At 45.6% G+C, this 24537-nt stretch overlaps 1 protein-coding gene across 1 annotated transcript in view; it reads left to right on the forward strand.

The window, feature by feature from the left end:
- Nucleotides 1-24537, forward strand: part of GABRA4 (gamma-aminobutyric acid type A receptor subunit alpha4) — an 85444-nt gene that overhangs the window by 55360 nt on the left and 5547 nt on the right. The window contains exon 8 of the mRNA XM_084860321.1: nt 7024-7283. Within this exon, the coding sequence (XP_084716447.1) occupies nt 7024-7283 (260 nt within the window). The remainder of the gene's footprint in view (nt 1-7023; nt 7284-24537) is intronic.

Genomic DNA, 24537 nt, shown 5'->3' on the forward strand with positions numbered 1-24537 from the left:
GGGTTTTAAAGGTCAAAACCAACACCTTGAATTTGGCCCGGAAAACAACTGGTAACCAGTGCAACTCCTTCAGCACTGGAGTGATGTGATCTCGCCGGCGGCTGCCTTTAATCAGGCGAGCCGCCACGTTCTGTACCAGCTGCAGCTTCCGAACCATCTTCAAGAGTAACCCCACGTAGAGCGCATTACAGTAGTCTAAACGAGAGGAGACCAGGGCATGTACTACCGATGGGAGCAGATGGTCGGGAAGGAAGAGGCGCAGCCGCTGTATCAGGTGGAGTTGATACAGCGCTGTCCGGCTCACAGCTGACACCTGAGCCTCCATGGACAGCTGGGAGTCCAAAATGACCCCCAGGCTGCGGACCTGGTCTTTCAAGGGTAGCCGTACCCCATTCAACACCAGGTCAACATCCCCCAGCCTCCTCTTGCCTCCCACCAAAAGTACCTCGGTCTTGTCAGGGTTCAGCTTCAGCCTATTCCTCTCCATCCAGCCACTCACCGTCTCCAGACATTTGGACAGGCATCCTACGGCCAACCTTGGTGAAGATTTAAATGAGAGGTAGAGCTGCGTGTCATCCGCATATTGATGACACTGCACCCCAAACCTCCTGATGATAGCCCCCAGCAGCTTCACATAGATGTTAAATAGCATCGGGGAGAAGATGGAACCCTGTGGCACCCCACAAGTAAGTGGCCACGGGTCCGAAACCTCCTCTCCCAGTGCTACCCTCTGGTACCTGCCGGAGAGGAAGGACTGGAACCACCGCAATACGGTGTCCCCAATGCCCAACCCCTCCAGGAGGTCCAGGAGGATACCGTGGTCAATGGTATCGAAAGCAGCTGAGAGGTCGAGGAGAACAAGGAAGGAGCATTCACCCCTATCCAGAGCCCTCCTCATATCATCTACCAAGGCGACCAAGGCCGTTTCACAGATAGTGCCCACGTGATTGCTGAGAGGTGAAGGTTTTAATTTTCAAGGTTCCATAGAACTACATGAAACAGCACCATCTAGTGGCTGTTTTAATCACGTAACAATCCGACTTAAAATAAATAGTTCATTATTTCCGGATCTTTTTGAGATGGAATAACCAGGAGATACCTCTGGATGGTTGATGACATCGTGAAAAGGACCCGCAAACTTCTGTGAGTGAGCAATCTCAATAGAAGGATAAAAGTTCCATGTGAAGGAGCCCAGAATGTTGGGAACTGGTTACTATATGTATAGATTATTGTTAATGTTTCAGCTAAAACCTTTCTGGATATATGCTGGAATTAAAATAGGTCTCGTTCCATGATATTTCCTGTTGAATATTGTCTCTAGCAGACTTCCAGCAAAAAGCTTTTAACAGACAAGGAGCTGCCTTGCAAAGTGTCCAGTGGTAATCCTGCCATTTTTCCAAAGCATTACACAGTGAATTGTTACCTTTTATATAGATGTCACCAGTTCTTCTCTTTGGATTATGAGAGGAAAAACAAAATCCATGGTTTAGGCTACAACATAATATAATAGCATTTGCATGCCAGTTAGACAATCTCATATCCTCTCTGAAAAGACTAGAGTTTTTAATAGCATACATTATAGGATAATGCATACAATCAAATATCTGGGGAGCGCTTCTCTGCTGCACATCTCTGTGTATCCCCTCAGAGAGAATGAGAAGGATTAATAGTAGTGTATTGCTGTGTTTGGAATTCCTACATTAATCTGAAAGGTCCCTTTAAAATAATATGTGCCACTTCTCAAATAAAGCAAGCCTCTTGCAGTAGGATAGAATCCTTGCTTAGATGATGCAGCACAATTTAGATTGCTATAAAGAGCTGCCGTATTCTATTCTATGGACCCAGAGAGTAGCTGTCTCTAGGGTAGCACTGCCTCTCCTGGCTGGCCGTGGCCTGGGATGTCTTACCTTGAAACTGAAGCAGGGACCTTGTATATGCATAGGATCCTCTACATAGGGATCGGCGAAACACACCTCTTTCTGCTCTGTGTGGTAATCACATGTATTTGGACATAAGTCAATTCTGTCTAATTCTTGCATGGGTCTGTGTTTTTTTAAAAAAATGCACACACAGAATTTGCATTTTGTATGCAACTTTCATTAATATACATATTTTTGTATGCAACTTTCCTAACATAAACGTTTTTGTATGTACATTTCCCCAATGTATGCATTTTTGTACACAACTTTCCTTAATATATGCATTTTTGAGTGCAATTTTTCAGCCGAGCACTGCATCACAAAATTTGGAGCAGGGCACAACTTGAATGAGAACTCCATATATTAGTTTGGGAAGTATGAATTAGGTTGGTTTGGCTGAAAATGCAGATCAAAGAAAATGCCCCTCCATCCCTAGCAATACCACTGAGTTATGGCCACTCCCCAGTGTCGAATGAGATTATTGTTGTGCAGAATCAACAAAAGCAGGCTCTGGTAGCATGGGCGGAGTTTACCATCACAGTCCCTGCCCCACATTTCTGAATTCTACACAATGCAATATCAATGCTGTTTCAGTAAGGGGCTGGTTCCATCTGTAAGGATACCATCTGTTCCATCTGCTTCAGTTCAGCCATCATGGCAGGTGGCTACCAAACTAGGGCCTGGACAGGCCCTCTTCTCCTCTCCCCTTAACAAGTGGATTCCCTCCTCACTCTCCTGGTTTGTTAGAAACACAGGGCAGAATCCAGCGGGGTGCTCATGCCCCTGCGGATTCTCTCATACCCTGCTAATTCTGTTGCACAATTGGCCCCCAGCGCTTGCACAATGGCGATTTAGCACTTCCAAGGCAAACAGAAACAAGCTAAAACCCTCGTTTCTGGAAGGCAGCAGGTCGGCGGAACTCGCATGAGGGAGCTGCGCTGACCTGCCTCATTCCAGAAATGAGTGTTTCCCCTAGGAAGCGCTAAAGCTCCCTTGTGTAAGCATTGGGTCCTGCTTGTGCAATGGAATTGGTGGGATCCACTGCTTGCAGAATGGAATCTGCAGGCAGAAAGGAATCGGTGGGGACATAAACGCCCTATTGGATTCAGCCCATCGTTTGCCATGGCATCTAAATGGAGGAAATTTATGGTTTGTACTAACCATGGTTTGCAGACTCTCTTCAAAACAGTTTCAAGCTGTGGTTTGGGGGCATACCTGGTTAGCACCAACCCCAGTTTAGATAGAATGGCAAACTGTGGTTCGACTTGAGGAGCCTTCCCCAAATTGGTCCTGTCCAGATGTTGTAGAATACAACTCCCAGGATTTCTGATCTTTTGCCATGCTGGTTGGGACTGATGGGAGCTGAAGTCCAAAACTTCTGGAGGGTACCAGGTTGGGCAAGGCTGGACTAGAGCAAACCAGGGAAGAAAGGAACTTGGGAGCCTATGCACTACTTCCAGTCCCCAAACCATGGTTTGCCAATTGGTCTAGTACATGCTGAGATCACTTCCTCTCTGCTCCCCCTTCCCACACTTTTCATGCCCTTTCCCTTCCTTCCTTGTCTTTCCACATTGCAAGAGAGATGAGAATCTGCACCCCAAACCCATATTTTGCCCAGTAATTGTGAACGTACATTAGATGCGTTGTGTCCAGATGTATATTGCGATGTGGATGATTTTGGATGTGAATTTGGATGCAATCTAAGCACAAACCTTCCAAGCCCAGCTTTCCATAGCTGGATAGGTCTGTGTCAGGATTCCCTTTTTGCCCGGTTGAGAACTCCAGGAGCCAAATCAACACTCAGACAAGAGGCTGCATTTCCAAGGCTTTAATTCCATTTACCCTAATGAGGCATACAGATGCAAATTGCTAGAGACCCACAGACTACAAAGGAAACAGCCTTCAGGGAGTTCAAAGTACGGATGGATGAAAGTCACTTACCTGGTCCTGCAGCTTGCTTCGCGGTGGGGGGGGGAGGCGCTCCGTTCCTCCCCGCCGAAATTCTGGCCGGGAGGGAGGCGCCCCGTCCCTCCGGCTGAAATTCTAGCTGGGGAGGAGGCGCCCTGTCCCTCCGGCTGAAATTCTGGCCGGGGGGGAGGCGCCCCGTCCCTCCGGCCACGAATCCTCCTGGCCGGCCGGGACGCAAATGGTGGCGGCTGTAGCCGCCGCCATTTCCGTCCCTGCAGTCTGCCATGTGATAGACTACGTAAATCTTTACGTAGCCTATCACGGCTGACTTTGGGGGGGAAAAAAAAGCATGTACACAAATGGCGGCGCCCATGGGCGCCGCCATTTGCGTTCCTTATTTGGGCACATGTAGTCTACGTAAACATTTACGTAGACTACAGTGAAAATAAGGGCAACGCTATTTGCGTAGCCCTTATTTTCACCGTAGTCTACGTAAATGTTTACGTAGACTACACGTGCCCAAATAAGGAACGGAAATGGCGGCGCCCATGAGTGCTGCCATTTGCGTATGCGCTTTTTCTTTTTTTTCTCCAAAGTCAGCTGTGATAGGCTACGTAAGGATTTACGTAGCCTATCACGGTGTTTTTTGAAAATTTAGCCGTGATAGGCTACGTAAATCTTAACGTAGCCTATCACGTTTGTTGTTGTTGTTGTTGTTGTTTTTACTGGGAAATGGCGGTGGCGGCAGCCAGTTGGAAGACCGGCCACCGCTGCTGAACCGCCGCCGGGAGCCGCCAGCGCCAGGGACATTCGCCAAAGGTAAGTCCCATTCCGGGGTGGGGGGGCCGGACCGTTTCTCCACCAATTTCGGGGGGCCGAATGCGTTGGCATTCGGCCACCTGGAGATTCGTGGAGAAATTCTCCGCCATCCCTAGTTCAAAGGGAAACTATGAAAATTGATCCTTCCTTTGGGAAAAAGGTGGCAAGCTCTCTTAACTTAAGGGGTGGGAGGGGAAGATCTCCCCCTATCCCGTGACACATCTGAGCGCAGCTGTTGACGCTGAGCGAATCGGGCAGAGCGCCGAAGTTCCGCCCATGCGACTTCCTGCTTTGCCTGCGCCTGCGTCTTGCGTCTAAGAGTTCAGGTTTTTCTTCCCTCGCCTCCCCCTGTTCGCTATCACTCCCAGGGATGTGTGAAGGGGAGGGCTGTCCGTGCAGCTGTGCCTCTGAAGCCTGGGAAATTTCCTCCCCCACGTGTAGCAGCTCTTCCTCAGAATCCGAGCTACTCTGGCACTCTATATGCTCAGAGGCAATGCTGACAGTCTGTGCATTTACGTGCATGCACACCAAATTGCAGAACACAGAGAACCTTTCCCTGAGGTGATTATACTCTGTACTAATTTAAGCTGCAGTCTCAGTCCAGGCACTGTAAGTGGATTGTTCCGTATCATTAGAGTTATATTACAGAACTGTCAGGAGAAACACTGTATTGCTGTATTTGGTCACATACTGCTGTCTCCTCGGCTGCTTTATTAAAATGTATAGTCTCTCATACTATTTTAAAGCAAAAAAGCAAAAATTGAATTCATTCGTCCTTATTATCGTCTGGTTAAAAGAAGGAAAAGGAAAAAAGCAGCTGTAAACAGAATTTGTTTACAGTACAGTAGAATCACTGTCGTTTAGAGTCTTGAGCTTCAGCAGAACCTTTTAGATTTGCAGTTCTGATACCCTCCAAAACCCTTTAAAGTAGTTTTGATGTTTTTGCCTTCACCACTTTTTAAACCCCGTTACGCTTGGAAAAATTATTTTAATTAGTGTTGGGGTCAGACAGGTCACAATTAAGTCAAGAACAACGAGATTCATTTGACAGTGGCCGCAATGCAACACAATGTGAAGCACTCTTGAGCCAATGTGATGATTGCAGTTTCATGTAAAAATATGAAATTGCTGTCAGGATCACTGGGTTCTACTTGGTGTGGCTCTGGCAGAAAAATTACAAGAGTTGATGTTGTTCCGCTGGTGGTTGCACAGATGCTAGCGGACCAAGTAGTGCATCAGCATCGAATCTAGTGCAATCTAATGCACTGTGGAACCCCTTGTGAAATGCCTTGCACAACAGCTTGCACATGCAGAATCAAAGTACTGGATTTGATGCTGGTGTAAGGCTGGAAATGGGGTTTCCACCACCGGTAGGAGCTTTGCACTAGTGGAATTACACCATTGGATACAACCCATAATATCCTATGTAGAGTAGACCCGTTGAAATGAATGGAACAAGTTAGTTGGGATATCTGGGATGTGAAATAACCACACGGTGTTAATTTCCATGAGCTCTCATGGAACTTTGCTCTTTCCTGGTCCCCAGGATACAGGGATGCAATTACTGGCAGATAAGCAACACCCTGTTTCCTATATAGTATCATTGTTTGCTGTAGCCACCAGGAAATTATGTATATCAGTGATTCCAGTCATTCTTAATCATAAATTTTAAAGGATTGCTGATATATCTCCTGAATGGACAGTTTCTTACAGTTAAGATAAAATACAATCTTTTAAATCTTATTATGGATTATTTTTGTTGTTATACTGTTTACCAAACTGTAATGGCCTTTGGCTAAATGCAATAAAGATAACTGAGATTTTCCTGTCATCTGGAGATAGGTTTAAAAATTTAGAATGGGTCCACTCATTATGACTGTAACTTCTGGAACAACTGAAAATAGTGATTGTGCTGTCATTCTATAGTTTTCACCAAATCGAGTCATTTACATTGCAATCATATAATGTCTGCTCAGAAGTAAGCCCCATTGAATTCAGTGGGACTTACTCCCTGGTAAATGTGTATAGGATTGCCGCTTTAGACACCAATATCTTTCCCATTGAGCGTTTCATCGCCCCTAATTCAAATTGGGGTCTAACTGGCCCCACTGCATTTTAATGAAATCTTCAAATACACTTTTTAAAAAAATTAAAGAAAAGGAGGGTATTGAAATGCTTCAAAACAATTGATTCCCTTACTGGAAGAGAATACACGGAGTATGAATTGAACTGGCACATGTTACATGAGGTTTGTTTTGTACCATTTTGTGAGGACCCCCCGGCCCAAATATATAGGAGTGTTGCAAAAAGTAAATCTGATTTGATTCCGAATTGCATAAGTACAGCATCCAATTTTGCTTTGTGTCTTATTTTCAAGGAATAACCACGGTTTTGACTATGACAACTCTGAGCATCAGCGCAAGGCATTCCTTGCCCAAAGTCTCCTATGCCACTGCCATGGACTGGTTCATCGCCGTGTGCTTTGCCTTCGTATTCTCTGCACTTATCGAATTTGCGGCTGTCAACTATTTCACTAATGTTCAAACGGAAAAAGCAAAAAGGAAAGCCATGAAATCTGCCCCTGAATTTCCAGCGACTCCCGTGCAGAAGGAAAAGTGTGCAGACGAGGCACCCACGGTATTTTGTTGATTTAATACAAGTTCGAAGCTTATTAGCAAAATGCCTGTCAGATGTATATTGAAAGGTGATGGGTCAGAGTTGAGTTGGATGGCCAACTGCCAGCCCCAGTTCCTCTACTAGGTGGCTTTACCCCGTCTGGCTTTTCTTTGGCATCTGGCTTCCCTTGGGACTCTCATAAGAAGAGCCTGCTGGATCAGACGAAAGCCTATCTCATCCAGCATCTCATTTCCCGTAGTGGCCAACCAGATGTCTCTGGGAAGCCCACAAGTAGGACATGAAAGTGTCACTTCTGTCTGCTGCTTCAGCTACGCCTGCACTTAACCTTTGCCTCTTCCCTTCAGTCCCTCGACCCCTGTGTCCATGTCAGCAAGGAGAAAAGCAGCCGCCATTACACCCTTATGTCAGACTTCTTTGCTCTGCTCCCTTGGGGGGGGTCTCATTTTCTAGACAAGCAAGGTCAGGGAAAATCATATATGAGGTCAGGAAAATCTTCACATTGCTGTGAGATTCCCCCATAGTACTGTTGATACAGGACCGATATATAGGTCGAAGGGGTCGGCTCATTTACGAGTCTCTGCCAGGGTTGAGCTTGGGGCCTGGCTTTTTCCTGCTGTTTGGTTTAGTGCCTCAACCTCTCCTGCTGTTTGCTGACAGACTGCTTCGCAGGCTCCTAGGAAATCAAGGCAGATTTTGCCTCAGACATCCTAGCTTCTGAGATGATGAGGGGCTGCTGGCTTAGGCCTCCAGGCTGCTACTGTCTGTCTGGTTCCCCGTGCCTTCCTGCTTCCTAGAACTCTGACTGTCTGCTCACCCAATCTGTACCTACTAACCACCCTGGGAGAGCTGAAATATGTCCATCTGATGGCTGACTGGAGTTGTAGTCTTGGAGTTCAGTGGATGCTTTTTTGGCAGTGCAAATTTGCTCTTGCGGTGGCGGGGTGGGGAGAGGAAGAACAAAACAAAACACACATACCCTGTGCTCAAGGCCGGAACTGTGCAGAAAAGGTAACGTGTAGTTTGGCCAGTGGTGCAGAACCTCAGGCCCGGGGTCCAAATCTGGCCCTTTGATGTTTCCCAGATAGGCACGCCTCCTCTGCTTTCCCCTGACCATCAATAATTTCCCAGCATTTATGCAGTCCCACCCTTCTCCCATGCCTCTCCCAAGCCTTCATTAATGGCAATCAAAACTTTAAGTGAAAATATGCTGGAATTCTGGGTCTTTGGCCCCTTTTGCCCCACTCACCACTTGAATGTGGCCACTGAGAGCTTCTCTGAAATGAAATTTGGCCTTCAGGGTGAAAGAGGTTCAACACCCCTGAGCTGGGCCCTAATTCTGTGGAGGAGGCTGGATTTGCTGTGGGCTTGGTTCCTGGAACTGGCTCTGGCCCAGCCATGCCTCTGTAGGTAAGTGCTGACCGTGGGGCCCCGACCACGCCTTTTATACCCTGCCACAATTTTCGAAGTGAGAAGCAGCAGCAGCCTTCCCGCTTTTGACATTTCAAACTGGTGACTACGGTGTGTGAACAACATACTGAAACATCCCTTTCGAGACAATTCTTCAGGCCGCTCCTTCACAAAACATTTCACTGATACAAATGGCTCCCATCCAAACCAACTGGATTGGATACTGCAGGCAGGGGTGGAAGGATATACACCAGGCTGTTCAGCACCAAGCATGAAAGAGCGCGAGAAAAGAAATGGAGAAAGTGCGGGGTTTTGTTATCATTGGATCTGGTGGAAGGAAATTGCTCTCCTTTAAGGTGTTACTGGAGGCAGAAGGCCAAATGAGAAGCCCTTCTAGAAAATGGAACCTCAGCTCATTGAGGCTGAGTCAGACCATGTTGCTGCCTGAAGAAGATGTTAACAATCAACAACTGTGCCTGCATTATTTTGCAGTTGGTCCATTTTTAAATAAAGTTGCATATTTTTTAGGACACTGTCCAGAAATCTGGGGATTTGATTTGATTGCAGGCATGTTTGTTAGAATTCAAACAGTGCAGCCATTGGCCCAAATAAAAACATGCATTATATATGTAAATAAATCTGCATTGGTAGTTTTCCTTGGAGGCACAGAGGTGCTACATTACCAGGGGTAGGCAACTTGGTGTCCTCCAGATATTTTCGATTACAACTTTCATCAGTCCCAGCCAGCATGACCAATGTTAAGTGATTATGGGAGGTGTAGCCCCAAATATCTGGAAGGCAATAGATTGCCTATGCCTGCTGTATACAGTTGGTGCTTTCCAATGCTCTACAGTCCAGGCGGTCTTGAGTCTGAATCTGATCTCCTCTTCCTTAATGGCCTCCAAGATTCCGTTTCTGTTACAGAAGTACAGGCTTCAAAAATAATTCCTCCAAAGTCACTAGCCTGTGACATCCAGACATGGATGCATTAGTCATTTGTTGCAAGTGAGCAGCCTCATGGGGATTAAAAGCAGCCTGGGCTTTGTCATGGGTATGTTGTGGGCTTCAGATGTTATGTAATGCATTGGGAAAGATGGGTGGCAGTGGATGAAGAATGGGTGCATCTGCATCTTGTGGTATTTAGGGATGTGTGAGAATTTCGTTTTGGTTCATTTTTAACTCAAATTAGCCTCATTTATGTCTCGGCATGAACACAAACCCAAGCACTTTTTGGGGGAAAATATCGCATTTCCCCAAGCTTGCGTTTGAGTTTGAAAAATGCGCACTTTAAAAAAATGCAGATTCCCCCCCCCCCAAATCCACACTGTCACGCTGTAGTCTGTGGGGAAAAAAGTGTGCATTTGGTTACATGGAAGCACACTTTTTAAAAATGTGAATCTTTCCCATTCGAAATGTGCACTTCCCCAATTTGAAAGAAACGAGAAAACACGGGAAAAAGACGGGAAAACACGGGAAAAAGACAGGAAAACACGGGAGTGAGGCAGTCCAAGCTCCAAGCTGGAGTTTGGAGAATCTCAGTGATTGCGGACATCACTTGTTCTCCCAATCCTAGCAGCGTTCAAAGTAGAGAGCAGCCCATCGCCCCACAGGAAAGTGTGCAACCTCCAGCTGGAATGCGAGCATGTGCATCTGTTCACAGATGAAGATGTGCCACGCTCTTCTTCATACACTCAGCAGGAAGCATGAGTGGAGGCACTGGTGCTTTGGCTTCCCTGGTTCTTACAGTTTTTTACAATATAAGAGATCCAGAGCCAGGGCCGTTGCCCCAGATCTATTCCCCAGAGCCCTGAGTGTCCACTGGTGTCAATAGAAGGGCGTTTTTCTTAGCTGAATTGCCATGCAGGGAGTGATTTTCAAGGGGGATTGCAGCTGGGAAGGGAAGGGTTAACTCTTCCCTCCCCACATGCTGCAACACCCCCCCCCACCTCTCCCTGCATGGCTTAGAAAAACTTTTTCTTTTGGTTGGGATGATCTGGGGCAGGGTGCAGATTTGTGTCCTGTGGGCCTGCTTGCCGAACCCTCTAAGTGCCTAGCAACACCCCTGTCGAAAGCCATTCTTTGCTTTGTCATGCTTGTTTCCTTTCCCAGCATTTTGCCATCTCTGTCTGCACAACTGCTAACTGCATTGGCTGTGTTCATCAGGGCACTCTATGAGATTGAAGATGCATTGATTTTCAATTGCCTTGATTACAATTCTTGGTTGAAGCCAAAATGTTCCTTCTCAGATAATTCACACCCAACCCTGCTTACTCCTTCCCTTTCTAAAGTTCCAGAAGTCTATGATGAAGTCTAGGAGAAGCGTGTAGATAATGAACGCCTTTCCCCCTTGTGACGGTGGCATAACTAGATCTGGGGTGTGGAACCTCTTTCAGCCCAAGGGCCAAATTCCATTTTGAAGATGCTCTTGGGGGCTGCATTCCAGTGGTGGGTGGGGCTGAAGGCAAAAGGGGTGGGGTCAAAAATCCAGCACATTTTAGCTTAACACTCTTACTGCTAGAAACTAAGCCTTAGGAGAGGCATTTCAACCTTCTAGAATGGGGGGAAACTTCAAAAAGCCAGGAAATCACCAACCATCAGTAGTTGGGGCAAAGGGGGGGTGGGACCAGGGTAAAGGGGCATGGCCATATGAGCTGGATTGGGATGCCAGGAGGACCAGATGTGGCCCCCAGACATGGGGTACTGCACACTAGTTGGTCCAAAGAATAAATTAAAAATGGACATAATTCTCTCCCCACTGTAGATAGAAATAGAAGGTCTTTTTTCACATGTTTCTCATGTATAGCGTGAATGCATGTAGGGGGGTTGCATACACGGGCCCTGCTACTGACTTGTGTGCATGCACCTGAAAATGAGCTCTGTGTGCATCCAACTGTATGTGTGCAGGGCCCATACTCGTGATTGGGAACCCTGATTACGTCGATTGTTTGCCCACAGAGACTGTTCTCAGCTTTTGCTAAAGATTGGAGGCAGAATCCTGATCCCCCTTCATGTGGTCTCTGTCTGCATGGGGGGAGTATGAGAAGAGGCCTACAGATAATGCAAATCATTTGGGCCAAAGGGGTATGCATTGAACACTGAAAAAGATTCCTAATCCAGTTAGGAAAGAATAAGTTGCTATATTGTCCCCTATTTACATGGGCATACATTCTAGCACAGGGGCGCACAACCTTTGGCCCTGATGGCTACATTGGGCAGCACCAGAGGGGAAGCACACGTGCGCACACTCACACACACACATGGGCATATGGATGCACACACACAAGCCTAAGGTTTCCCTTGCCTTTTGCACACACAAAAGCCACTCTCAGTGGCTTTTGATGCGATCGGCCATAGTGTCCTTCTCGATCAGCTGTTTGGATTGGGAATTGAGGGCACTGTTCTACAGTGGTTCCATCCCTACTTGGATGGCTGTTTCTAGAAGGTAACGCTGGGGGATTATTGCTCTGTTCCAGGGCTACTGTGCCACAGGTTTCTGCAGGGCTCAGTTTTATTCCCCATGTTATTTGACATCTACGTGAAACCACTGGGGGAGGCTATCCAGGGATCTGGGTTGAGGTGTCATCAATATTCAGATGACACCCAGCTATACCTCTCCTTTTCGTCAAACGCAGGTGAGGCAATGGATGTCCTGAAATGGTGCCTGAACAGGGTGATGGACTGGATGAGGGCCAGTAAACTGAAGCTCAATCAAGACTAGGCAGAGGTATGGTTAGCAGGTTTGTCCAGTTTAGTAATGTTCACTAGGGATGTACGAAAGTCACTTACCTTTTCGCAGGGGTGCTTCGCGGTGGGGGGGAGGCACTTCGCTTCTCCTCCTGAAGTTCAGGCGAGGGGGGGAGCCGTCCCGCCTCGCCCGGCCGAAATTCAGGCCGGGGAGAAGCGCCCCGTCTCCCCGGCCGCGAAACAAAGTCTAAAAAAACAAAACAAAACAAAAAACCCGTGATAGGCTACGTAACAATTAACGTAGCCTATCACAGCTAGATTTCCAAAGTCAGCCGTGATAGGCTACGTTAATCATTACGTAGCCTATCACGGGTGACTTTGAAAAAAAAAAAAAGTGCGTACACAAATGGCGGCGGCCTATGGGCGCTGCCATTTGCGTTCCTTATTTGGTCCCGGTAGTCTACGTAAATCTTTACGTAGACTACCGGGACCAAATAAGGAACGCAAATGGCCGCCCATGGGCCGCCGCCATTTGCGTACGTGCTTTTTTTTTTCAAAGTCACCCGTGATAGGCTACGTAACAATTTACGTAGCCTATCACGGCTGACTTTGGAAATCTAGCCGTGATAGGCTACGTTAATTGTTACGTAGCCTATCACGGTTGGGTTTTTTTTTTTTACACTTTGTAATGGCGGCAGCGGCAGCCGGTCAGAAGACCGGCTGCCGCCCCTGCCCCCGACGAAAGGCCGACGAACCGCCTCTGGGACCCGCCGCTGGGAGGGACATTCGGCAAAGGTAAGTCCCATCCTGGGGGGTGGCGGGGGGGGGGTGGCGGAGAATTTCACCGCCGATTTCGGGGGGCCGAATGCATTGGCGCTCGGCCCCCTGAAGATTCGGGGAGAAATTCTCCGCCATCCCTATGTTCAGCTAATTTGGGGAGAGGTTGCACTACCTCTGGAAGATCACGTGCACGGATTAGGGGTGCTCTTAGTCCCTTGAGGCACAAGTGGCCTCGGGGGCTAGAAGCACCTTCTATCAGGTGAGGTTGATGTACCAGCTGCAACCATGTCTGGACAGAGAGAGCCTGGCAACAGTTCTCCATGCTCTGGTAACCTCCTCATAGGCTACTGCAAAAGCTAGGAAGCTTCTGTTAGTTCAAAATAGAGCTGCTAGGCAGCTAACTGGGACTGGTTGATGTGATCATGTGATGCTAGTACATAGCTGCACTGGCCTCTGATCTTGTTTCTGAGCCCAATTCAAAATGTTGGTGTTGACCTTTCAAGCCCTAAATGGCTGGGGGCCAGAGTATCTAAAGGAACATCCCTGCATTGAGCAGGGGGTTGGATTCACTGGTCTTACAGGCCCCTTCCAACCCTACTATTCTCTGATTCTATAGGGATACTCTGACTTGGATCCCTGCATTGAGCAGGGGGTTGGACTCGATTGTCTTACAGGCCCCTTCCAACCCTACTATTCTGTGATTCTATCTCCCATATATACCTACTTGGACCTTTAGGACATCTTTGGAGGTTCTACTCTATGTGCCCCTGCTGAAGGAAGCTAGGCAGGTGGCTACAAGAGAGAGGTTCTGTTTACGAAATGCCCTCCCCAAGGAGGCTTGCCTTGTGCCCCAAATGTTATTTTCTGGGCACCAGGCAAAGACTTTTCTTTTCTCTCAGGCATTTTGGAGTTTAGTTTTTAGATTATATGGCTGGTTTTATATATTTTCTAATAATTCCTGTGCTTTTTGTTGTTTACTATTTGTTTTATTCTTTTAGCTGTAATCTGACCAGAGAACGTTATTGAGTGGATTAAAATTTTAGTAAATCAATAAATAATAAATATATAAAGCACTAAGCAGTAGGATGCAGGATAGGAGTCAAGAAATCCAGGGACCTATAAGTTTGATGCTGCATTATCTTAATTTCAGTTGAAAATCCACAACTCAGTTCCTGCTTCCGTGATGTTAGAATGCGGAATATCTATGGTTGGTGCTGATCAGATGTCACAGTTTACACAAGGAGAGTTTGGGCCACTTTAAGTGACAGAGTGTCTTAGATAATACAAACTTTTACTAGCCAAAGCCATGAGTAACAGCATTCAATTCATACAGTAGGGGCAAAGGGAGGACTCAAAAAAAGCCTCAAAGGTCTCCAGTCTCTCCAGTCTCCTTTCCTCTTTCTTTCTAGTGAGGGAGAACAGTTTTGTAGGCACAATCCAATTCCACATCCTTCCCTGATTGATTTAAACTACAATATAAAACATACATTAAAAAGGGACCTGAGACACTGTATTTCAGGGGTGGGCAACTTCTGGGGGGTCAGGGTACCATTTCAGGCCATGAGTTCTGATGATGCTCTGGGATGTAGCTTGGGTTGCAGGGTTCTGTTAGGAATCAGTTCTTGAGCAGGGATCAGGTTGGCTCAGGCTTCTCAGGAATCAAGGTGGAAAGAGATCAGGCAGCTCCAAGTGGTGCTGGGGTTAGCCAGCAGACAAAATTGTCTGTATGTTGCTCCAGCAAAGATCAGAGCAAGGCTGAGGCTTAAATAGGAAGTTAACAGCCTTTAGGCTGGTTAGCTCCGCCTCTACCTTTAGCAGCAGTGGTGGTGGGGAGGCAGTGGGGGCTGCAAAAAAGGCCAGGGGAGCCCATGTTGCCCACCTCTGCTGTAGCCCTTATGCGCAATAAGAACATATAACAAAGGACATCATGATCCCAACACTTACTCTGTTACAGTCGAGCATTGATAATTCAGGTTTATGTAATGGTTCCCGTCAGAATAGTCTATTAGGCAATGAGAAATGTTCCCAGCTTTTGAACTGGTCCCTATAGCTGTGGCTCTTACAGCCGCTTGACCTACAGATGATAGCAGGTGATACTGTTTATTTCCATGCTGCGGAAAGCTTCACACACTGATTTCTTCAGAGAAAACCACTGTTAAAAGCTCCAGAGCAGATCAGGCTGTGGTCAGTTGGCAACATTAGGCAGTGAGACCATTTGGGATTGGGGCAGAGGAACATCTGACAATTGAAATGTGTGAAAGAATCAACTGTTATTAAGTATATCATGTTTGTATGAAATTGTGGCTGAAATCCTTGTACATGTGCCTGGGAATCAGCCCCACTGAACCCAGTTTGATGCAAAGGATTGAGCTGTCAGGCTGTTATCTGGATTTTTTCGGAAATCATTGCTGGCTGACCTGAGTGGAAATGGGATTGTAATTATTGCCCAATTGGTTTTGGTTGGATGGGGGGGGGGGTTCTCTTGCCTACTGGTAAGGCTGCCTCCGCATGGGGGGGGAAAAGTCTGGCCTACTCCTGTGTCTTTAAGAGCAGCTGGATGTGCAGAAATCAGCACTGGAAGCTTTTCACAGCATGGAGATAATCATTCTCTGCTGCTCATGTCTGTACGTCAATCTGCTCTTAAAGTTGCAGTGACAGTGGCCAGTTCAAAAAGTTGGCAGCCCTACAAACATGAGTTAATTGCATTTTGTGATACATTAGCTGACAGATGAAATAAGCAGTATTTTTTATAGTGCTCAGTGATCAGCTTCAATTAACTGTTGCAAAAGTCAGCATTTGAAATGTGCTGAAGAGTGCGGTGCTCTTATCAGAAGCTTTATGTATTTTGATGGCAGTAAGCATGGTTGTGAATGTGGGCCAAGGATGTTGCCCTAGCTAGCATCATGGCCTGTTCTTTTGATTTGGGCTAGTTGAAGTCTCGAGATGCTGTTTCTCCAAGGCATGAGCCAGATGCTGATGTTGCTGAAGTTGTTACAGTACATTAACCATTTGGGGTGGGAGTGGGGAAATGAAGCAAATTCCTAGGCTTCTGCCCTCCAGCTGATACAGGCCAGAACAAATTTATGGAATTTTGAACTAATGTCTCTGCTGAGTAAGACATTTCAAATCTGTATAGTTTATATCAGCAGTGTTGACCCTCTTTCAGCCTGATGGCCAAATTTATTTCTGGAGTGGCATTCCAGTGGTGGGCGGGGCTGAAGGCAAAAGGGGTGGGGCCAAAACCACCAATGATTGGCAGCTGGGGAAAGCAGGTGGGGCCAGGAAGAGTGGCCATCTAGGGCTGGATTGTGACCCCAGGTGGGCCAGATTTGGCCTGCTTTATGTGATCTTCTCCTTGGACTTTGCAAATGGAAAGAGCAAGATATGTCAATGTTCTTGACTATTCTGGAAGATAAGGACTCTGTTGACTTCAACAGAACATGATACACATTTATCCCATCTCCAGTTTGATCTTTAAAGTATCAATGGCTAAGGGTGCTGGCTAGGGCGTACTGGGAGTTGTAGGACTTTTTCCTGTCTAAACATGCACAGGAATTACCCTAAGTAATTCCCAAGGTGTGTAATATCTGAAGAAAGAAGAGAGTTTCTGTTAAGTGTGAGACAGCATACAATTTGACAAGCAAACATTATTCCTCATCACTACAAGGGGAAATAAAATATTTTAAGGGTTTTTTTTACTTACATTTGAAAATGTAGAATATTCCCCTTTATAGTAACACACCAGAACTAGGGATGTACGAAAGTCACTTACCTTTTCAACGGGGTGATTCATGGTTGGGGGAGGCGTTCTGCACCTCCCCCCGAAAACCTAACCTGGCCGGCTCCGCTCCGTGGAAATTCTGCGGAGCCGCCAGCCGGGGCCACCCGCAGCCGGACATCTGGCTGCTGGGCAGCCTGCAGCCAAAAAACAAACAAACAGCATATGCAAATGGCGGCGGCTACAGCGGCCACCATTTGCGTTCCCTTTTTTCCGCTGTTTTAGCCTACGTAAATATTTATGTAAGCTATTACGGCGAAAAAAAACGGGGAATGCAAATAGCATAGTGGGTGCCATTTGTGTTCCTTCCCCCCCCACCATTTTAGCCTATGTAAATATTTATGTAAGCTATTACAGCAGGAAAAAAAGGAACGCAAATAGCTCCCACTACGTGAAAAACAGCGAAAAAAAGGGAACGCAAATGGCGGCCACCGCAGCCGCTGCCATTTGCGTACGCTGTTGTTTTTTTTAGCTTGCTGTGATAGGCTATGTAAATACTTACATAGCCTATCATGGCCTCCTCAGGGATGCAAATGAGCTAACAGCTAACAGTCATTAACAGCTAACTGCAAATGAGCTAACAGCCTGTGTTAGCTGTGATAGGCTACGTAATTATTTACGTAGCCTATCACAGCTATGATGAGGAAGCGAATGGTGGCCGCAGTGCGGCTGCCATTCGCAAGTCAGCGCGGACAGCAGCAGGTAAGTGCTCCGTTTTGTGCGCCTTTTGTGTGGGGGGCCCTTCGTTCCGCCACGGATTTCGGGGGGCCGAATGCACTGGCATTTGGCCTCACCGAGATCCGTGGCAGAATTCTCTGACATCCCTAACCAGAACAAAACATGGCTTCAGAAGCAAAGAAGTTCAAGACCATCAGTACTGTAGATGATCCCGGTTGAAAAGACATATTAGTATGGGTTTCAGCTAGTAAGTAAAGCTTTGCTTTGAGGGAGAAAGGAGGTGGTGTTTGACTCAGCCTGGCAGGCCATCCAAATCCAAGAATCTTTGCTTATTGTCAGCTCCGTTAATTAACATAATTACTTCACTAAAGTTTGTAGCTCTAACAACTTAAAACATTATTGCTATCTTGCCTTTCTAAAGCAGGGGGAACATGCCTTCCAGGAATCAAAGGGTTGTATCCAATGCTAGTCTAATTTAAGTCCCTTTAATTTCAGTGGGTCTACTCTAAGGAGGACTAACACTGGATACAACCTTTAGCCTTAACTTAACACAATGTAACTGCTTGGTAAATTCATGTAACCACTTGATAAATTGGTTGTCTGTATCGTTTGCCAAGCAGCGATGTAACATTATTCTCACAATTGCAAGATGATACAAGCAACTGGCTTACCAAATGTTGACCTGCACAACATGGTAAGTTTCCATTTGATAAAGCATCATCTGTATTCACTCATGGTCCATATCTGGACCCTAACTTTCAAAATGGGTTCTGTAGATGAGCTCTTCACACAGCTGCTATTAATCCTCGGATGGAGATCAGTTTTTGATTGCATGGAATGATGGGAAAATCCAGTAGAAAGTCCTGTCCAATGTACACCATGGTGGTGTACACATCACAAGAGGCCTGAAAAGCCATGTTTATGTTTGGACCATCTGTGGCCATGATATGACTCTCATGAGATATAAATGCACTTGAAATGAAAGAGCGTTTCAAATCTTCTGGTTGCTTCTGAGATTTACGTCTATACCTATCATTAAATTACCCCCCCAGTTTCTACTGTAAATACCAACATTTTGCCTAAAGCATAAACAATTTCAACTTTTTCACGCTCAGCCAGTATAATAACTTTCGCTAACAGGCCTCCAAAGACTACAGTTTTCACACTTCCCTTGTAAGCTAATTTAAATGTGGTAACTTTATTGTATTATACATATAGATGCCATCTAATGCTGGCTTTATTAGCTTCTTCCTTATAGTCACCACAAAAGCAATCAGCCTTCCTTTTGCATTTTTTTCAGGTTCTCCCTCTTTTATTTGTCTCCAGCTTCCCATAAAACAATAGTATCAAAATAATGGTTCGCTGCACTGCTTTATCTAAATATTTTTTTTTTTTAAACCCAGTATTTTTGAGGCAGTGAGTGAATAACTGGTTCTCACAAGCTAGAAATCATGCAAAATTCATGGGCCCAATTCTCCTATCCAGCTATGTGTGACTCTTTGTTGGAAATCAAAGCAAGGTTCCATATAGGGTTTATTTGGCCTGTGACTGCAACTAGGTTCAAAATTGTGTTTTTCTTTTTTTTGCTTAGGTAAATTCATAAGCTGTAATTGGCTTGAAGAAGTTAATATTTGTAGTTACTGCAGTTTGAAGATAACTGGGGGGGAAACACACACACACATTCTAGCTTGGGAGAATATCTCAGAAGACCAGCAACAGGATGAATGGGTGTAGCATGATGGAGTTGAAGAGCTTTTTGCTTATGATGGTGTGATGAAACCACTCCTCTCTTCACCCAGGTTATGGTCCCTCAAGATGGGGGGTTGGTCTTTGCTTCCACCTAGGCAGGTTGTTCCCACCCAGCTCAGGTTTCCACTTTAACCACCTTTCTTATACTCCTTTTTTCCTAGAGTAGAATTGTGTGTGTGAGTTGTTCCCTTCTTTTAACTTCTACCTAGGGTAAGTATAAGTAGTGTGATGAAGACTTCAGTACAGATTTGATGTAAAAGAATCAAAATAATTTACTGAGATTATTATAAGGCCTAAAACCGCTAACCACCTCTCCCTATCTCCAGGAGATGTTTTATCTAATAGATCAGACCACTCTCTCTCCCTTTCATCTTCAGACAGCCTCTCTTAGCTCACTCTAACTCCCCCCTCCCCGCATTCTCACTGACCAATCACACGGACCCAGGCACTCAGCCACTCACCATCCCATACATCCTCACACCCCCACCAGGCAACCTACAATGTATGGAGAAGCTATAAACCCTTAACGTTGTGTTTAAACAAAGGAAACCATGGGGCAGTTCTGCCACAGATGGCATTTCAAGCTGGTCCTGTTAAATACCCAACATTTAATTCTGCAGTGTTGAACCTCAGCCCCGCAGGCTAAATCCAGCCTGTCTGGCTTCCCAATTCAGCCTCCTGGGTTCCCTGGATGGCCATCTTGTTTTCCCCCTCCCACACTCCTTTCCCCCTGGCCAGCAGTTGTTTGGTGGTTTCTCAGCTTTCGCACGTTTCCAACCCTCCCCACTCTAAAAGGTTGAGATGCTTCTCCTAAGGCTTAGTTTCTGGCAGTAAGCGCTTTAAGCTGCAATATGGCAGCATTTTTGGCTCCACCCCTTTTGCCTTTGGTCACCCCCCCCCCCCCGGAACATGACCTCCAAAAGCTCCTCTGAAATTGAATTCAGCCCTTGGGTTGAAAGAGGTCCAACACCCCAATTTAATTTCTGAAAGAAAAGAAAAGCCCTCATTGCTATTTAGTGGGCTAGCATCTCTTTACCACTTGCTCTCTGCTTGTAACACTGTGGCCTGGCTTGTATGGACTGATCTATGGGAAACTTGATAGATGGAAGTCCTGCTTTGTGGCAAGGCATTTGACCTTGTGGAAGGTTGTTCTGCATCATCCAACGATCTCTTTATCTCCTGCTCCTGTTGCTGCTCCCAACTCCATCGAAGCAGCTCAGCAGTTTTCAGATTTAACCTTTGGGGGAATACTGGGGTTCTTCAGAATGTATTTATTACATGTCTATACTGCCCAATAGCCAAAGCTGTCTGGGTGGTCACAAAAATCAAAGCCATGAAATACAACATGATAAAATATAATATTAAAACTTCAGTAGTTTAAAACATGGTAAAACCAAAGTAAAAAACAAGGGTAAAAGCCAGCAGCAGTGTAGAGATCTAAAGACACAATAACACATTTAAAAAACAAAAATGAAGGACTAAAAAGCCTGGAAAAAATAAAAAGGTCTCCACTTGATACTAAAAAGATCACAATGTAGGTGCCAGGTGAGCCTCTCTGGGAAGGGCATTCCAGAACTGGGGTGCCACCACTGGAAAGGCCCTCCCTTACCTCATTTAGTGGGGGCACCTGGAGGAGGGGATTTGGAGGTGATCATAGGGTCCATGCAGATATATGGGAGAAGATGTTCCTTCAGGTAATCTTAATGGAGTTCCTAAAGAGCTTTCTGGCAGCCCTTCAAACAGAGGACTGTCCTTTGTAAAAGAGGATACCTGGCCACCCTACACTGTTAGCCAATATTCCAGGCCCTCTTTTTCTTGTGAAATTTATACAATTACGAAGTGACCTAATAATGTATAAAATACAAGTGGAGAGAATACTGGAGGACAATTGTGAGAGAAATGTACTTAGCAGAACAGGAAAGATTCTGAGGTTGGACTCTAGTGCCTCCCTTTGTGTTGAGTTTTCACAGAAGTCAAAACATAACCAGTAGTTCCTGTAGTGTATGGGGTAGTAGTCTAAATAACCAAAGATACTGAGCTAGTTTGAAAATTACCACTAACTGTTGTTTTGGACAATGTCTCATTTAATTTGAAGCACATACCGAACAGTAGAAGAGGGTTTGCTTGAAGCTGACCTAGTTTCTAAGCTGTACCCTCCCCAGGGGTACATGACAAGGGTTAAATATTGTGCTAATAAAGATTAGGAGATTACCAGAAAAAGAAACATTTTGCTGTGACCCTGATTCACAGTGAAGCTCTTTATCACCAGGTTTTTTTAAAAAAAATCTATACATATTTAAAAATAGAATTTATTGGGGAAAAAAGAGAAACCTAATCTAGGAGTATGAAGAACAGAATCATGATTTTCATTAAAATCCCTCTTGAGGCCTAGCTAGATATTTATGGGAGACATGTGCCCGCCACCAACCTGCGTCCTCCCCATCCATCTTTCTGGTAATGTCTAGTAAAAGAAACACTTGACATGATGTTGTTGCATTCAGTATTTTCTCATGTCTATTCCAGTTCTTTGTCTTTTGCTTTACAGTGGAAAGCACTGGATGCTATAAAGTCACTGTGATAATTGTGATGATCCATGCCAGTATTTCAAAATGCCCCAGGTGAATCACAGGTTAGTCCAGACTGGGAATACAACTACAAGCAGAATTCTGGAAGGGAGAACAGGAGTGTATGTGTTGGTGTAACGTGGAAGGAAGCTGTACATTAAGCTGTACATTTGTTGAGCTTATTCTGCATCCAGGTTCTTATTCTGGAGAGTCCTTCCTTTTAGTAAATGTTACTGTGGAGACACGTGGGAGAGATGTGGATTGGCAGCAGCCGTGAATCCCTGGAATGTTTTGCTAGGCTCTGAGAGCGTCTGAGCCTTTGCAGTGTCTGTCCACAAGCCCGAAAAGTATGCCAAGCCACTCTAAAACGTGGGGTGCCATCCAGTCAAGACTTTGCTGTGCTTAAGTCCTGTTGACGTCAGTGGGAGAAAGCTAATTATGTGCTCAGGGCTTAAAATGTTGGCTTGCTTAAAATAAATGGAGCAGAAATGGTTTTAATAAAGCAAAAGCTGAGGTACCAGGTTCTGTAATAGTTGCCAGGTAGCTCATGGAGCCTTGACCATAGGCTGACTTTATTTTTCCTGTGAGTCACAACACCAAAAGGTCAAATCCTGCAGGAAATATTGCTGCATGTTACACAGATGATGCAGATGTTCTTTAGTCATGTGTGCTGATAAGATCAAATTTGATTCTCTTCCCCACAAAGCAGCATCGTATAGCCTGGCAATAGGAGGACATGCTTTGCATATAGCAGAAGTGGGCAAGTTGTGGCCCTCCGTACATTTTGGTCTACGCCTCCCATCATTCCTCACCATTGGGTATGCCGGCTAAGGCTGGTGGGAGTTGTAGGCTGAAACATCAGGACCACTACAAGTTGTCTACCCCTGGCATACAGAATATTCCACATTAGGTCCCTGGCATCTCCAGCAATTCAGGTGGCAGAGCAGGGAAAGTCCTCTGTCCAAAAGCACAGAGGCAGTACTGTGTTAGATGGACAAACGGCCTGAATCACTATAGCGCAGCTTCGTAGCAAGAGAAGTCAAAGCTTAGCAGGGACTCTGGTAATGGACTGCCATAGCCCCTGTTCCACTGGAGTAGCTTGACTGCAGAGGGAGTTGTTAGCCTGCTCTCTCTGTCGCTGTTAGTAGGGATGTATGAGAATTCCGTTTTTGCTTTCAAAACATGCGGGCATGCCCCGTTTGGAGCTCTGAATGTGAGCATGTGTCCTCCAAAAGTATTTGTAAATTGTTGAACACATGCTCGTGTTTGCAGTCCAATTTGTGCAAATTTCCTGAATCACTTTAGTCCATGGAGGAAATGTGCACAAATTTGGGGAAACTTGTGCAAATCTCCTGTTTGATTGCTGCCCAATTTGTGCAAATTTCCCATTTGCACAGGTTGAGCAGTGATTGCAAACGGGAACCAGGCACGAGACAAGCAGCAAGACAGTGTTCGGAGAATCCCTGCAATCTTGAACATCGCTCATTCGCCGGTCCCTGGTTGTGAGGTCCCATCGATGGTGACACATGGGGGGCAGGAGGTTTCCACCTGGCCTTATAGAGCCTCCAACTCTGGCTTGCGTTCTTCAGCCTGAACAGCTTGTTGCTCAAGTGAAAACAAAGCTGGTTTTAGATTGTCCATCCCTGCTCACTCTTTTCGTGCTCACTTTTTTCTTTAGGCTGCCAGTTGAGCTTATTTCAGAGAGTGCTGCCCACGCTGGGTTATGTCGTTGGCAAATAGTGCTCTAATTGGAAGATAGTGGAATAATCAGGGGGAAGGAGGAATGGGGTGTGCGTACACTGGCAGAAATGGTAAAGGATTTGTTCTGCTCACTTAGTGAGTTCAAGCTTAGAACCAACACAGGCATTGGTTATCCTTATAACATTTGCTCGTTAATTATCGCATTGTGAATACTTGGTTTTACTGTTTCTATAAATGTTCTGTTTTAATGTATTTTCATGTAAACTGCTTAGAGATATTTTTTAAAATATGGTAAGCGGTATATAAATCTATTTTATCATCATCATCAGACGCATGATAGCTAGTTTCCAAGTACACTGACATTATACCTGTCAAGACCAGATGTTTGGGGAAACCTCACCATGCCCTGTTTATGAGCATCCATATCTGGCTCATGGGAAAGGGAATGACAGACTGGATGAACTTGCTCTGATCCAGCCAAATCGTTCTCACATTCAGAGGCTAAACACGTTTCTGTGCTTCCTTTCAGTAGGCAGAGAAATGAGATTGGTGTCCACAGGGAACGGAAGTCATCCTTGACCCTTAGGGCTCCCTTCATGGTTCCTTCTGAACCCAAATCCACAAGCAGTTACTCCTTTCCTCTTTAATCTTAATTTTAACACATAGATTAGACTGCAAGTCTGTGGACAGGCTTGTCTTCTCTTAGTTTCACCATGCTTAGTTTTTAAGTGCTAAATTGTTGTCAGCATAGCCAATAGTAGGGCACCAGATTGCAGAAGGCTGCTGTAAAGGCTAGAGAGTTAGTCATTTTTTTTAATACAATCCAATGTCATTTTACTCAAAACGTGCAGAAAAAGCACACAGTACGGTGTTCCCAGGATTTTACCATTTCAAATTGGAGGTGAGGACCACA

The sequence above is a fragment of the Heloderma suspectum genome, chromosome 5 (genome assembly GCF_057233095.1).
Source record: "Heloderma suspectum isolate Gila_16-S chromosome 5, 16-S_ref, whole genome shotgun sequence".
In the NCBI taxonomy this organism is placed as follows: domain Eukaryota; kingdom Metazoa; phylum Chordata; class Lepidosauria; order Squamata; family Helodermatidae; genus Heloderma; species Heloderma suspectum.